Here is a 12211-nt window from a genome sequence, read left to right as displayed (position 1 = left end):
GGGTGGCAAAAGAGGCCAATCAGAAGGCTGCTTGTTGGAAGGCGCCCAGGGGCGGCCGCGATTGGGCGGGCCAGGAGACCTAGAGGGTGAGATTGGTTCGAGCCGGAGGCGGGAGCGCCAAGCGCCGTGGGCCCAGAGCGCCGATTTTGAGTTTCTTGAGCCCTTGTTGATGGGTGAGTACCCGGGAGGGTTGGCGGCCTCTCTCCGCTCACGCCGCCACCCTCACCGCGCCGGTCGCGTACCTTCGTGTCCTTGCATTGGGAAAACCCAAGCGAAACTCCTTTAGAGCAGACTCCGGGCAGACAGACCTCGGTTTGAATCATGACTCTGCAATTTTCTCGCTGTGTGACTTTGGGTAGGGCCCCCCACCCGAATCCTGTATTATTTTTAGTTTTTAAACAACTTAAGATAATTTGCATACTGTAAAATTCACTTGCTGTGACCATACAATTCAATAAATGTTAGTGAATTTATAGTTGTGCAACCATACCACATTACAATTTAAGAACATTTCCACTGCTCTCAAAAGATCCTTCCCTCAACCGTAGGCAACCACTGTTCAGCCTTCTATGCTTGCTCCGGATACATCATATAAAAGGAAGAGTACAACAAATATTTTTGAATTTGGCTTAAAAAGCGTAATGTTCTTGAGGTTAATTCATTTTGTAGTTATGTATCAGTACTTCATCATTTTATTGCTGAATAGTCTTCCATTTTATGGACACACCACATTTTTCCTTATCCATTTACCAGTTGTGGACATTTGGCTATTATGAATAATGCTCCTATGAACATCAACATACATGTCTTTGTATGGAAATATGCTTTCACTTTTCTCAGGTACCTTCCTAGGAGTGGAACTGCTGAGTTACATGCTATATTTATGTTTAACTTTATAAGAATCTGACAATTATTTTTCAAAGAGGCTGTAACATTTTGTATTCCTCAGCCATATATGAGCGTTCCAGTTTCTACATGCTCTTGCCAGCACTTGGTATGCCTGCCTTTTTGATTATAGCCATTCTATTGGATGTATAGTGGTATCTTTTGGGGGTTTTAATTTGTATCTCCTTAATGTTGAGTATCTTTATATATGCTTATTAGCCATTCATATATCTTCTTTGGTGAAATGTCTTTTCGAGTATTTGGGGGCAGGTGTTTTGAGCATGGGCTTCCTTCTACGGAAAATGGAAGGGACACCCTCCTCCCAGGGTTGCAGAGAGGAATCAACGAGATCACGCAAAATGCTATGAAAGCACTCAATAAAATGGTAACAGACTTTTAGGTGGGGCAAGAACCGGAAGTCCTCAAATCTTTTGCATATCCTCCATAAAAAATACTTGGAGTGAAGCCCCACGTGGTTTCATACCCTGTGAAGCAAACCAGGCCTGTTGGCGTCTGTGCGGCTCCAGGAGGATGCCAGCTGAGTGCTCTCCCAAAGCTCTGACCATGCTGTTAAGCAGGCCTGCTATCTGCATCTCTGCTTTGAGGGCAGTGACCACATGCTTCATACACACCTTGAGCTCCAGGATCACCTTCTCATCTGCTGTACCTTTTTACTTTGATGAGCAACCATTTCTGAAAATTTCAGTACTTCAAAGACCTACTCATCATCTCCCTCCTCCAGCCACTCAGACTTGAAATCTGAGTCTTGGCTTCCAACTCCCTCCCCCTGGGTCCTATTATCAGTCACTAATACTGCTTTTTCTACCAAAATCTTTCTCACACGTATCTCTTCATTTCTTTCTGCATGACTGTTTGTCCGTATTAACAGCTTTTTTGTCTCCTCTACCTGCCTTGCTGCTAGGCTAAATTTCAAGACACCACTTTCAATATGACACATCCTGTCAGTGTCTCCCTACTATTTGGTGGATCACAGGCGAAATGCCTTGGAGTGGCATTCAAGGCTGTCTGCTCTGGCTCTAACTACCTTTCTAGAGACACTTCCTGCACTCCCCAGTCCAGCTGAACTCAGCTCATCAGCGTGGCCCCTGTATGGAGCACCACCTCCTCTTCCTCATAACCACACCCAGCACTGGAAAGTCTTGCCTTATACCAAGCTCAGGTCCTTCCCACACCTTGAGCCCATTTTTGTTCCTTTCAGAGCCAAGTTTTAAAAAGCGTAGTCTAATTAAACTTACAAGCTTTTGCACAGCAAAGGAAACCACAAACAAAATGAAAAGACAACCTATGGACTGCGAGAAAATATTTGCAAACGATAAGACCGACAAGGGATTAATATCCAAAATATACAAACAGCTCATATAGCTTAATATTTTAAAAAACCCAATAAAAAAATCGGCAGAAGACCTAAATAGACATTTCTTCAAAGAAGACATACAGATGGCCAACAGGCACATGAAAAGATGCTCCACATTGCTAACTATTAGAGAAATGCAAATCAAAACTACAATGAGGTTATCACCTCACACCAGTGAGAATGGCCATCATTAAAAAGTATATAAATAATAAATGCTGGAGAGGGTGTGGAGAAAAGGGAGCCTTCCTACACTGTTGGTGGCAATGTAAATTGGTGCAGCTACTATGGAAAACAGTAAGGAGATTCTTTAAAAAACTAAAAATAGAGTTACCATATGATCCACCAATCCCACTTTTGGGCATATATCCAGGTAAAACTAACTCAAAAAGATACATGCACCCCAGTGTTCACAGCAGCACTATTTACAATAGCCAAGACATGGAACCAACTTAAATGTCCATCATTTGATTAATGGATAAAGAAGATGTGGTGTGTGTGTGTGTGTGTGTGTGTGTACATACACACACACACACACACACACACACACACACACACACACACACACAATGAAATACTACTCAGCCATAAAAAATGAAATAATGCCACGTGCAGGAACGTGGATGGACCTAGAAATTATATTAGATGAAGTAAGTCAGATAAAGACAAATATCATATAATATCTCATATGTGGAATCTAAAAAAAATGACACAAATGAACTTATTTAAAAACCAGAAATAGACTTATAGACATAGAAAACTATGGTTACCAAAGGGGAAAGGGGTGGGGTGGGAGGGATAAATTAGGAGTTTGGGATTAACATTTACACACTACTATGTATAAAATAAACAAGGACCTACTGTATAGCACAGGGAACTATATTAAATGTCTTGTAATAATCTATAATGGAAAAGAATCTGGAAAAGAATATATATGTATAATTGAATCACTTTGTTGTATACCTTTAACACAACATTGTAAATCAACTATACTTCAATAAAAAAAAAATTAAGAGTAGTGTACACTCACAACCTGAATTTCCATAACATCCTCATTCCCCACCTCACTGTAACTGGGTTCAGCTCTCTCCACTCCACTGAAACTGCTCCACAGAGACTTTTTGGTCTTTAACTGACATCTCAGCATTGGATACTACACAGTAGTTGAAAGCTGGCAGCCGAAGGCTTGAACTGATTTTGCCTGGTCTATGCACTGTCTTAAAAGGGAATAGAACTAGGATGGGAATGTTAACAAGCAGCTTGGTGTCATTATCCTACACCTGGCTGTCCTGCATTATATTACCTGCCTGGTTGCTAATGGCATGAGTTCACTATAGTGTAGATTCCTCCCAGAGCTGCTCAGACCACTTTTTGCCCTAGGCAGTGTGTTATAATGAACAGAACATGAGCTTTGGAGTCAAGACAGATGTGGATTTGAATCTTTGCCTGTCTCTAACCAGCTTTGTGAATTTGTACTAGTTGCCTAACCTCTCTGAGCCTCGGTTCTCTCATGGTAAAATGAGGATAATTAAGCCAATATGGGGGCAGGTTGGTAAGGTGGTTTTAAAGATGAGATGAGATAATGCACCTAAGGCAGCACTTAAAACAGTGCCTTTCCTGTAGGGCCTGTTTCATGACTGTGTGAATATGCGTTCCTCCTCTCTCCTCCCCACCTGTTGGCACCTCTTACCTGTTGGCACCTGGCCCTCCAGCAAAGTATCTCTAAATAGCTGTGTGCATTCTGACTCCTGCCCCCATAAAAGGCCTTCCCTCCTGTTCCAGGAGGTGGTGTCTGACCCTCATCTCACCTTTGATTCTGCAGGACCCCAGGCTCTCTGCTCCACCATGACCCCACCCTGACCTGACCCCTGACTCAGGCTATGCCTCAGAGATCATCCTTCCCATCTAGACATGGTCCTTTTTTCTGCCTTTACATTCCATTCCTGGGCAATTTCACTCCCTCCAGTGGCTTCAGTCACCTTAAACATTAACTCCCAAACCTGTCTCTAATTTCCATCTGCTCTTTGGACATCACTTTCCCACATCTTCCTTCTGACTTTCCTCAGTGGCTTCCCTTCTTACTCAGAATGAAATCTGAAGTCTCCCACAGTGCTATGGACTGAATATTTGTCCTTCCCACATTCAAAGGCTGAGGCCCTAACCCCCAAAGTGATGGCAGTTGGAGATGGAGTCTTTAGGAGATAAATGTGAGTTAGATTAGGTCATGAGGGTAGGACCCTCAGGATGGGATTAATGCCCTTACAAGAGGAAGAGCTCTCCCTCCCTCCCCATGAGGACATATTCAGGAGGCAGCTGTCTGCCAGCCAGGAGGATTCTCCACCAGAAACCAAGTCGGCCAGCACCTTGATCTTGGATTTCCTAGTCTCCAGAACTGTGAGAAAATTCATTTCTGTTGTTTAAGCCACTCAGTTTACGGTGTTTTTAAAATGGCAGCTTGAAGAGACTAATACACCCCCAAAGCTCCGTGTTATTTGGTGTCTACTTACCCCTTCAACCTTTTATTTTCCTACTTATTTCTCACTCAGTTTTGGACACACTGTCTTTGGGTTCTTCAAACATGCTAAGCATACTCAGGTTTCAAGGCCTTGGCACTCAACTTGGTGAGTGGTTGGGCTTTGTGAGAAAGAGGTTATCCATAACTCCCCGGAATTTATAAGCAATGTTTTGTATGTGTGCTGTGTCTAAGGGACAGGACTTGGAGCTTCTGTCAGATTCTCAATTTGAACACCAATACCTCTCTCCCCCAAACAATAATCGCTCTGCTCTCTCCCCCTCCCCCACAACGCAGCCGCCTATCTGAAACAGACTTGCTGCTAGCTATCACCCCTCCTTTAGTTTCAAAACCATACCTGTCTCCCCACTCCCCAGAGGACCGTGCATAGTCTCCTCAGCCAGCACGTGAGGCCTCTCATACCTCAGCTTCAGCCCACCTGTCCAACTCTACTGCTCTCTGAATATAGCACGCACCGGTCCACTCTGCCTTTGGACTTGCAGTTCCTCCTGCCCAGAATGCGCTCCCACCCCATTTCTGCCCGGTGAACTTCCACTCACCCTCCAGGGCCCTGTCTACAAGGCCGCTCCTACGCTGGCCTCCTCACCCGGCAGCCAGCCCACCACACTTCCTCTGTGCTGCTGTGCACTCAGGCTCGCCGCCACCGAATGTCACCTGGACTACAGGGAGCTGTTTACACGAGTGTGTCTGAGGTGTGTTAGGGAAGAACGTGCCCTGTGGTGTGTGAGGGCAGGGACTCTGCCTCACACCCCTGGGATCCCAGAGCTGCGTGGAAGAATGAATTCCTCCTCAGGAAAAGCGCCCCGCCTTCTCTACTGCTATTCTTCAAGGTAGCAAGACATAACTTTAACAACCTTTATTGGTTTTCTTTGGTTGCCTCTGGTCTGGCTTTGAAAGGGCTCTTTGGGCTCTTCTGGCCTTGTTCCCGGGCTGCTGCAGCTGCAGCTTTTAAGGCCCTTTTTTGCTTCTTTAGCTTCTGAACTTCCTGGAAAACCTGGGGATGAAGAGGGGCAGGAGAAGACTTGTAATGCTATGCAAAACCTCAGACTCGGAGCTGCTGGGATGGGGACTCCCCTAGATGGTCACCTAGCCTTTCTCCATGGGGTTGGTGGCCTGCGAGCCCCCACAAGGCCAGCTCCCTTCTGCTCCTTCCACCCGAGTCCTGGAATGGGATCAACCAAAGCAGCAATTCTGACTCGTACCCGAATGCACAGAGCCTTCTTGGTCGCCAAGCGGCGGTGGGCCCTTCGGTGGTGCAGAGGGGGAGGGGTGTACTCAAGCCCCAGCTCCCTGCATGTCTTCTCAAAGACAGCATAGTTGGTGTTTCTGAGGTTTTTGAGCATCTTTTTCCTCTGGTCAATGCTCATCTGCAGATAGCGCTTGTGGGCTTTGTCCTGTGTGAAGAGTCGGTCCTTAAATAAGTGGTGTGTCACTTCACAGTAACAGAGGAAGGTCATCTTATCACAGAGTTGAAACTTCCCAACAATCTCAGCAAGTATTATTGCAACTCTGAGGTAGGTATTGTTATTCATATTCTACAGATGAGAAAATAAAGGCTCAAAGATATTAACTGACTGACAAAAAGTCCCAGAACTATAGTAGGTCAGGACCTGGTGTGAGGTCAGGTCTTGAATCCGGGTCTGAGGGTCTGACCTCAGATCTCATGCTCCTTCCCCTGTACCACCCACACAGCCTCTCCGCAGCTCAGCAAACTGTCAGCTGGGGTGGAGAAGAGGGAAGGCCTAGGAAGACCCCTGCCAGGCACTGCTCCCTCAGTGGGGCTGGTGTTCCAAACTCCGAATGAACAAAACTGATCTCCAAGGAGCAGGCTTAACTGGTTCCAGGGGACAACGAGGTGCCAGGCATGGAGTCAGACCAGTCTGTGTTCACGACTATGTGTTAAAAATACCAGCAGTTGCCTAGTGACAGCAGCTCTGTGCCTGACATGGTGCTGAGATCTGGCAGAATGGTTAGGGATGTGGGTCCTGGAGCAAAACCCCCAAGTTTTAAGTCCTAGCATGTCCTTTCCTAGTGGTGAGCCTTGAGGGAGAACTTCATCACCCCATGCCCAGATTCTTCTTCTGTAAAATGGAATACAAAGATGAATCTAAGGGCTAAATGAGCTGATGCATGTGTTTAGCAGGAGGCCTAAATATATGTGTCATGTTGGCTGCCATTATGACTTCACACAGACCTTCAGCAGGGACTCTTATGACCCCCATTTGACAGACAGGAGAACTGAGGCTGGGACACGTAAAGTCACTTTCCCAAAGTCACATAGCTGGAGAGGTGGCAGTGGCAGAGCTGGGATTTGAACCCAGGGCACTCTGAAACCCATTCATGCATCCAGCAAACGTTTACTGAGCACCCACTATGTGCCACACACTGTGACCGAGCTCTAGAGCTTGTGATCCTGACCATCAGTGATGCTCAGCACTGCCCTGTATGGCTCCCGCTCCCCCCGGAGGCAGGAGGGAAGTGAGGGGCAGGTGCTCAGGTGCTGGAGCCACCTGGCTTCTCCATCTGCTTCTCTGGACCCAGACACTTCAGTGCTCAGACTCCTCCCCCCAGGTGCTGGTGTTTGCTGTGAGCCGGGCCCAAGTTTTACCTTCCGATGTTTCTGCATGTGGTCTTCATAACTGTGGATCTTGACAGTCAAGGCAACAACTGAAACCACAAACCACAGAGGATGAGAGCCGGGCACAGAGGAAGGAAGGGCCCAGACCTCAGTTATGTTTTAAGACCTCAACGAATAACAATCACCAAAGCTCTTGCACGGCTCTCTACCACCCACAACGCACTCTGAATTTCATGAGCTCAAAAGGCTTTGGATTACCTTTCCTTTAGAAAGCAAAGCCCAGGGAAGGGAAGTTCCCTAATCTTACGAAGGCCTCATCCCTAAACCTGAGCAAATAGCATTTTTAACGGTAAAACTTTAGTCTTCCTATTAAATTCAGGAATTAGCATGGGATGCATGCTATCATGGTTAATGATCCAACCCTGCCCCGGAGGTCCCAGCCACTGCAATAAGTAAGATTCCCAAACTGTCAAGGACTACTCCTTTCGCTCCCCTTCCAGCTGCCAACCTTATCTCTGTGTTTTCATAATGAGTTATCAGAAATATCAGCTCCCACTCATCTAAAGCCCCAGGATATCCTTCCTTCAGATGTCTTCTTATTTGACTCAGATAGGGGAAAGATAGGGGAAAAGGCAAAAGCAGAAGGTGGCCCCAAGGAGAGGCCATCACTACAGCAGGCCCCTTCAGTACACACGCTGGGTTCTGGGAACACCATAAGAAGTGTGGTGGGAATGCTGGCCCTGACCACATGTCCCTTCACTCCACCTTAGCTGCAGGGTAGAGAGAGACAGAAAGACAAGCTCTGGTTCCTGAGGAATCTTGCCTGAGAGCACACAGAGGGATGAGGCAGGACCCAGGCACTGACAACAGCATCACAGGACTCAGGACACAGAGTCCAGCTTTCATTGCCCTTGGTCCTTCCTGTCTCTCCCTTTATCAAGCTGCATCTAATAATTAGTGTATTTGTAGATGAGGGGCCTGGATCAAGTACCAGCTAGCAGACTCCCCCATCCCCCCACTCCCCAAGGGCCCCCTGACCAACTTCGAGCCTCCAGGGATCTGGTGTCCTCAGGATTTTCCGCCACTTTGTTCATCAACAGAGCTTTCTTGATTTTTAGCTTCTCCTTCTGTTGAAGATAGAGACAGAGAATCTGTGAAGTCTGCCACCCCCTAAGAATAAGCCCTCAGACCTCCAAGGCCAGGGCTGCAGTCACAGCAACTAGGCCATAAGGCTCAGGGCCTGACTTCACTCTGCTTATCAGGTATGGCCTCTGGGCCAACCACAGGGCTATCCACATCTAGGTGAGCCCAAGGCCAGTGCCACTGACAGGAGAAATGGCTTGTTGGATGAATGCCCCCAGACCTTGCCCATTCGTTTGGGCATTAGATCTTTATTGAGTACCTATTGTTTGTCAGGTGCTGAGGATACATGGGGGAAAAAGACTGTCCCTGCCCTGGAGATGCCCAGCCTGGGGGTATTGACTAGTGGACCCAGAATGACATTGGGATAAGTGCTGTTACTTGAGAAGCATGGATAGGAGGTGTTCCCAGAGTAGGAGGAGTCCCAGACTAGAGGACTGAGAGAGGCTGAGGTTTGGCAAAGGCTACTCACTTGGTTGGCCATTTCCAAAGATAAGAGTCTTTTCACAACATCATCAACCCTGTGGAGAAACCACAGCAACAAGGGATGAGTGTGGGAGGAGAGGGGGAAGGGGAAGCAATGCCATTTTAATTTCAATTTGAAAAGCAAGGATGATTGAAAAATTTCTTTTATAACATATGAGTCTCTGGATGGGGGCACCACTTTTCAGGGATTAAAAGTCCACATAGATCTGATTTGCTGGGCTGAGAACATGGAACAAGGTGATAACTACAGAAAACGGGCTGTCAGCTCGAGTGTTCCAGGCTCATCACAGGGAGGGCACGCAGACGATTTCCATTTTAGCTGGAATATGGTTCAGTCTGTCTCGAGGCACTTCAATTCTACAGTCACTGCTTCTTTCTCATGTCACACTGCACAGTGGGAGGGACTGGACAGGAGCTGAGCAAACGATCCTGGTTCTGGTGTCTTTCAGCACTGGATTCAAACTCTAGCTCTGCCCCTTAGGAGCTGTATGGCATTGGGCAGCTAGATAATCTATAAAATGGGGACACTATTTCTTCCCTCACAGGATCAAGAGAGGAGAGATTCCTATAAAGACCTGTAAGGCATGGTGCTTCCTAGTATCTCATGGTAGAGGGTCTTTACCCAGAGCACAAAGACAGCAAGCAGCTGAGCTCCATCTGCGCCTGCTGCCCACTCACCCTCACCATGCCTGGGCTTCCACAGTTCTCTGCCTCTTTCCATAATCAACTTCAGATTCAGCAGGCCTCTACCTCGAAGCCCTCTCCTTGCCAGTCTTCCCAGGGCCCCCTGCCTCATCAAGATTTCTTCCTGCTTACTTCTCAATTCCAGGGATGTCCTGGTAGTCCTTGAGCAGCATAGAAGGGGCCAGGTCATCTTCTTGGCTGGGCTGGACTGTCAAGTGTAAGGATGGAAAACACCCAGAGTCAACTCTCACTGCCCATCCTCCCAGACTTGGCTCTTCTCACCAACTCTTTCAGAGACATCCAGGGTCTCAAGCAAGGGAGAGGATATCTCTGGGCTCAGTTTCTCCTCTGCAAACCCTGTGGGCACCTGCCTTGGTATTTCATGCTGGGAGTAGATGGCCTTTCCCAAGACTCTGTACTGTGCCTTCACTTCTCACACACCTGTCTGGCTCTACAGTTACCAGATCTCCCACTAGGATGGGTCTCCTGTGGATGGACTGAGTTTGACTCCCTTTGAATCCCCCATAGTCTGGTCCGTGGCCCAGCACAGAATAGGCACTCAATAAATACTCACTGGCTGATTGCATGAATGGGATGAGGGGTTGTGGAGGAACCCCTAACTTTAGGACGCCTGAAATGTAAGCACCAAACAGAAAGCACAGGAAACCCTCAGCCTTGGTGTGTACCTCCCTGTCGTCCCTCGGAGGTGCAGGAGAGGCACAGGGGAGATCAACTTGTCCTTTCCGGTCAGACCCGGCTTTGCTGCTATGCGAATAATATTAAGATCTAGTAAAATAAATCTGAATAGCTGTGCAGACTGCCTAGGAATGGGAAACCAGGTTCTCCACCTAGAAAGGGCAGACACAAAGTGATATGTTCTAGCTAAACCTGGGTAGTGCCAGCCATATATTCCCTCTAGCTAGCTCATTTCCACTCACACCAGTCTAAAGGCTCCCCTCCCACCCTCCACCTGCCATTCCTCAGGCTTTAGGCCTACAGCTTTGTGACGGGTGGTCGGAAGGTGGGGTGTCTTCTTCGCAGGACCTCTGGCCCATCCCTCTGCGCACCTCACCTAGTGGCTCTAATTAGCCACCTCTGTCCCCTTGGCCACTCCAAGCCGTCCAGGCAATTTCTTTCCCGCCCCAAGTCCCACCCAAGACCTCCTACCTGGTTTCTGGGTGGCATATCCGCGGGCAGCCTGGAGGATGAGACCTATGCAGAAGAAAGAGTGCTGAGGCCCGTTTCCTCAAATAGTCCAGCCTCGATTCTGGTCTATGGCTCTCGCATTACCCTTTCTCCATGGTCTTGGAGCCTGTGCGCCGAACTGCCGCCCGATTTCTTCCGCACCCCGATGCCCCATGTCTCTCCCACCTCACTTATTTCTTCCCCACTCACCACGCCTCCTTTCTCCCGCTGCTACACTCCCCCCACCGCTTCGCCATTCTTGTCCCGCGTACCCTGTATCTTCGCCGAACTGCATTTTCCTACTCCCAATGCCGAGCTTCTCGTCTCCTCACCTCCAGGAGGTGAGGGAAGGCCCCGCGGGACGGAGGAAAGCCTGGCACACGTTCCGCCCGGCAGCCCGAGGACTGGCACCTGGGTCACTACTTGGGTCCGAATCGAACTAAGCGCCCTCCACGCCGCCCTCAGCATGGTGACTTTCGACCCGTGCGTGGCTCGCCCTAAGGCCGCCATCGCCTTCGCGGCAGGGACTCTGTTACATGGGCGCCGCCATGTTGGCTCAGGCTCGACCAATCGAGCGCAGTTGCGAGACCGGAGCAGATGAGGACCGAGATGATGGATTGGAAGGCAGGATGCCTTGATGAGGCGGAATTCGGAGTTGGATCAAGGGAGAGAGGTCTGTTGCGCGAGAGTGGGAGGTTTGGTCGTTGCCTGGCCTCCTTAGTGGTGTGTGGTCCTGTGTAAACTCTAAGATGCCACTTTTTCTTCAGCATGCATCCCACCCATAGTCCCACTCTGCTTTCCTGACCTCAGGCCCTAGTTATCTTGGAGGCTTTCGTGGGGCCTCTTGTGGTCTTCTTCCCCCAACCAAGTGTTTCCACCCCCTGTCTCCCCAGAATCCAGGCTGGGGCCCTGTAAGAACTAGGTTTCAACCTCTTTTTTGGCAGCCTTGCATCCTGGTGACTAAGGTCGCTGAGTTTGGACTGCCCTGGGCTGGAATCCTAACTCGGCCATTTACTGGCTGTGTGATTCTGTGGGCAAGTTGCTCACACTTCCTGAGCCGCAGTGTAGTTACTCATCCATGAAATGGGGGTGGTAATAACATTACCTATCTTTTAGGTTGTTAGAGGATTAACTGGGACAGCTGTGTGCAGAGCGCCCGGAATATAGTAAGCATTCAAGAAATAATAGCTGTGATATTTGTGAAAGGAGGGGCATAAGGACAAATGCATATTAAAAGTAGGAAAAGTAAATCTTAATTTTCCTTGGTGCAAAAAAGGGAAAGATCTTCTCCCTCTTGCTTTTCTTAGAGCATTTACTTTAGAATATATGTAACTGTGAATTCTTTCTC

General features: G+C 48.2%; 1 protein-coding gene and 1 long non-coding RNA gene across 7 annotated transcripts in view; one reads left to right on the top strand and one right to left on the bottom strand.

The window, feature by feature from the left end:
• The first annotated feature begins 70 nt into the window (after window positions 1–70).
• Window positions 71–12211, top strand: part of LOC116156830 (uncharacterized) — a 77189-nt gene continuing 65048 nt past the window's right edge. For all 4 annotated transcript variants that reach the window (XR_010383887.1, XR_010383885.1, XR_004140710.2 and 1 more), the window contains exon 1: window positions 71–173. This is a non-coding gene — a long non-coding RNA (uncharacterized LOC116156830). The remainder of the gene's footprint in view (window positions 174–12211) is intronic.
• On the bottom strand, window positions 5632–11469 carry MRPS15 (mitochondrial ribosomal protein S15). 3 transcript variants are annotated; one of them, XM_010977517.3, is made up of 8 exons: window positions 11136–11469; window positions 10846–10890; window positions 9811–9886; window positions 8981–9029; window positions 8411–8495; window positions 7399–7457; window positions 5993–6184; window positions 5632–5784 (listed from the first exon to the last, which is right to left on the bottom strand). In XM_010977517.3, the coding sequence occupies exons 1-8, from the start codon at window positions 11371–11373 to the stop codon at window positions 5647–5649; spliced, it is 882 nt and encodes a 293-aa protein (XP_010975819.2). In that variant the 5' UTR covers window positions 11374–11469; the 3' UTR covers window positions 5632–5646. The 3 variants fall into 3 exon arrangements, with proteins under 3 accessions (XP_010975819.2, XP_010975818.2, XP_031320644.2); XM_010977516.3 differs by having other exon boundaries at window positions 11196–11380; XM_031464784.2 differs by lacking the exon at window positions 5993–6184 and having other exon boundaries at window positions 11136–11383.

The sequence above is a fragment of the Camelus dromedarius genome, chromosome 14 (assembly GCF_036321535.1).
Source record: "Camelus dromedarius isolate mCamDro1 chromosome 14, mCamDro1.pat, whole genome shotgun sequence".
In the NCBI taxonomy this organism is placed as follows: Eukaryota; Metazoa; Chordata; class Mammalia; order Artiodactyla; family Camelidae; genus Camelus; species Camelus dromedarius.
The sequence above is the reverse complement of the archived record's forward strand: the minus strand, read 5'-3'. Positions and strand labels throughout refer to the sequence as shown.

Excerpts from the sequence above, each read along its gene's own strand:
- MRPS15 (XM_010977517.3), bottom strand. The coding sequence starts at position 11,373 with ATGGCGGCCTTAGGGCGAGCCACGCACGGGTCGAAAGTCACCATGCTG. Across the intron at positions 6,185-7,398 it reads ACATGCAGAAACATCGGAAG|GACAAAGCCCACAAGCGCTA; the intron begins GTAAAACTTGGG and ends CTCTTCACACAG. Across the intron at positions 5,785-5,992 it reads AGAAGGCTCTGTGCATTCGG|GTTTTCCAGGAAGTTCAGAA; the intron begins GTACGAGTCAGA and ends CTTCATCCCCAG.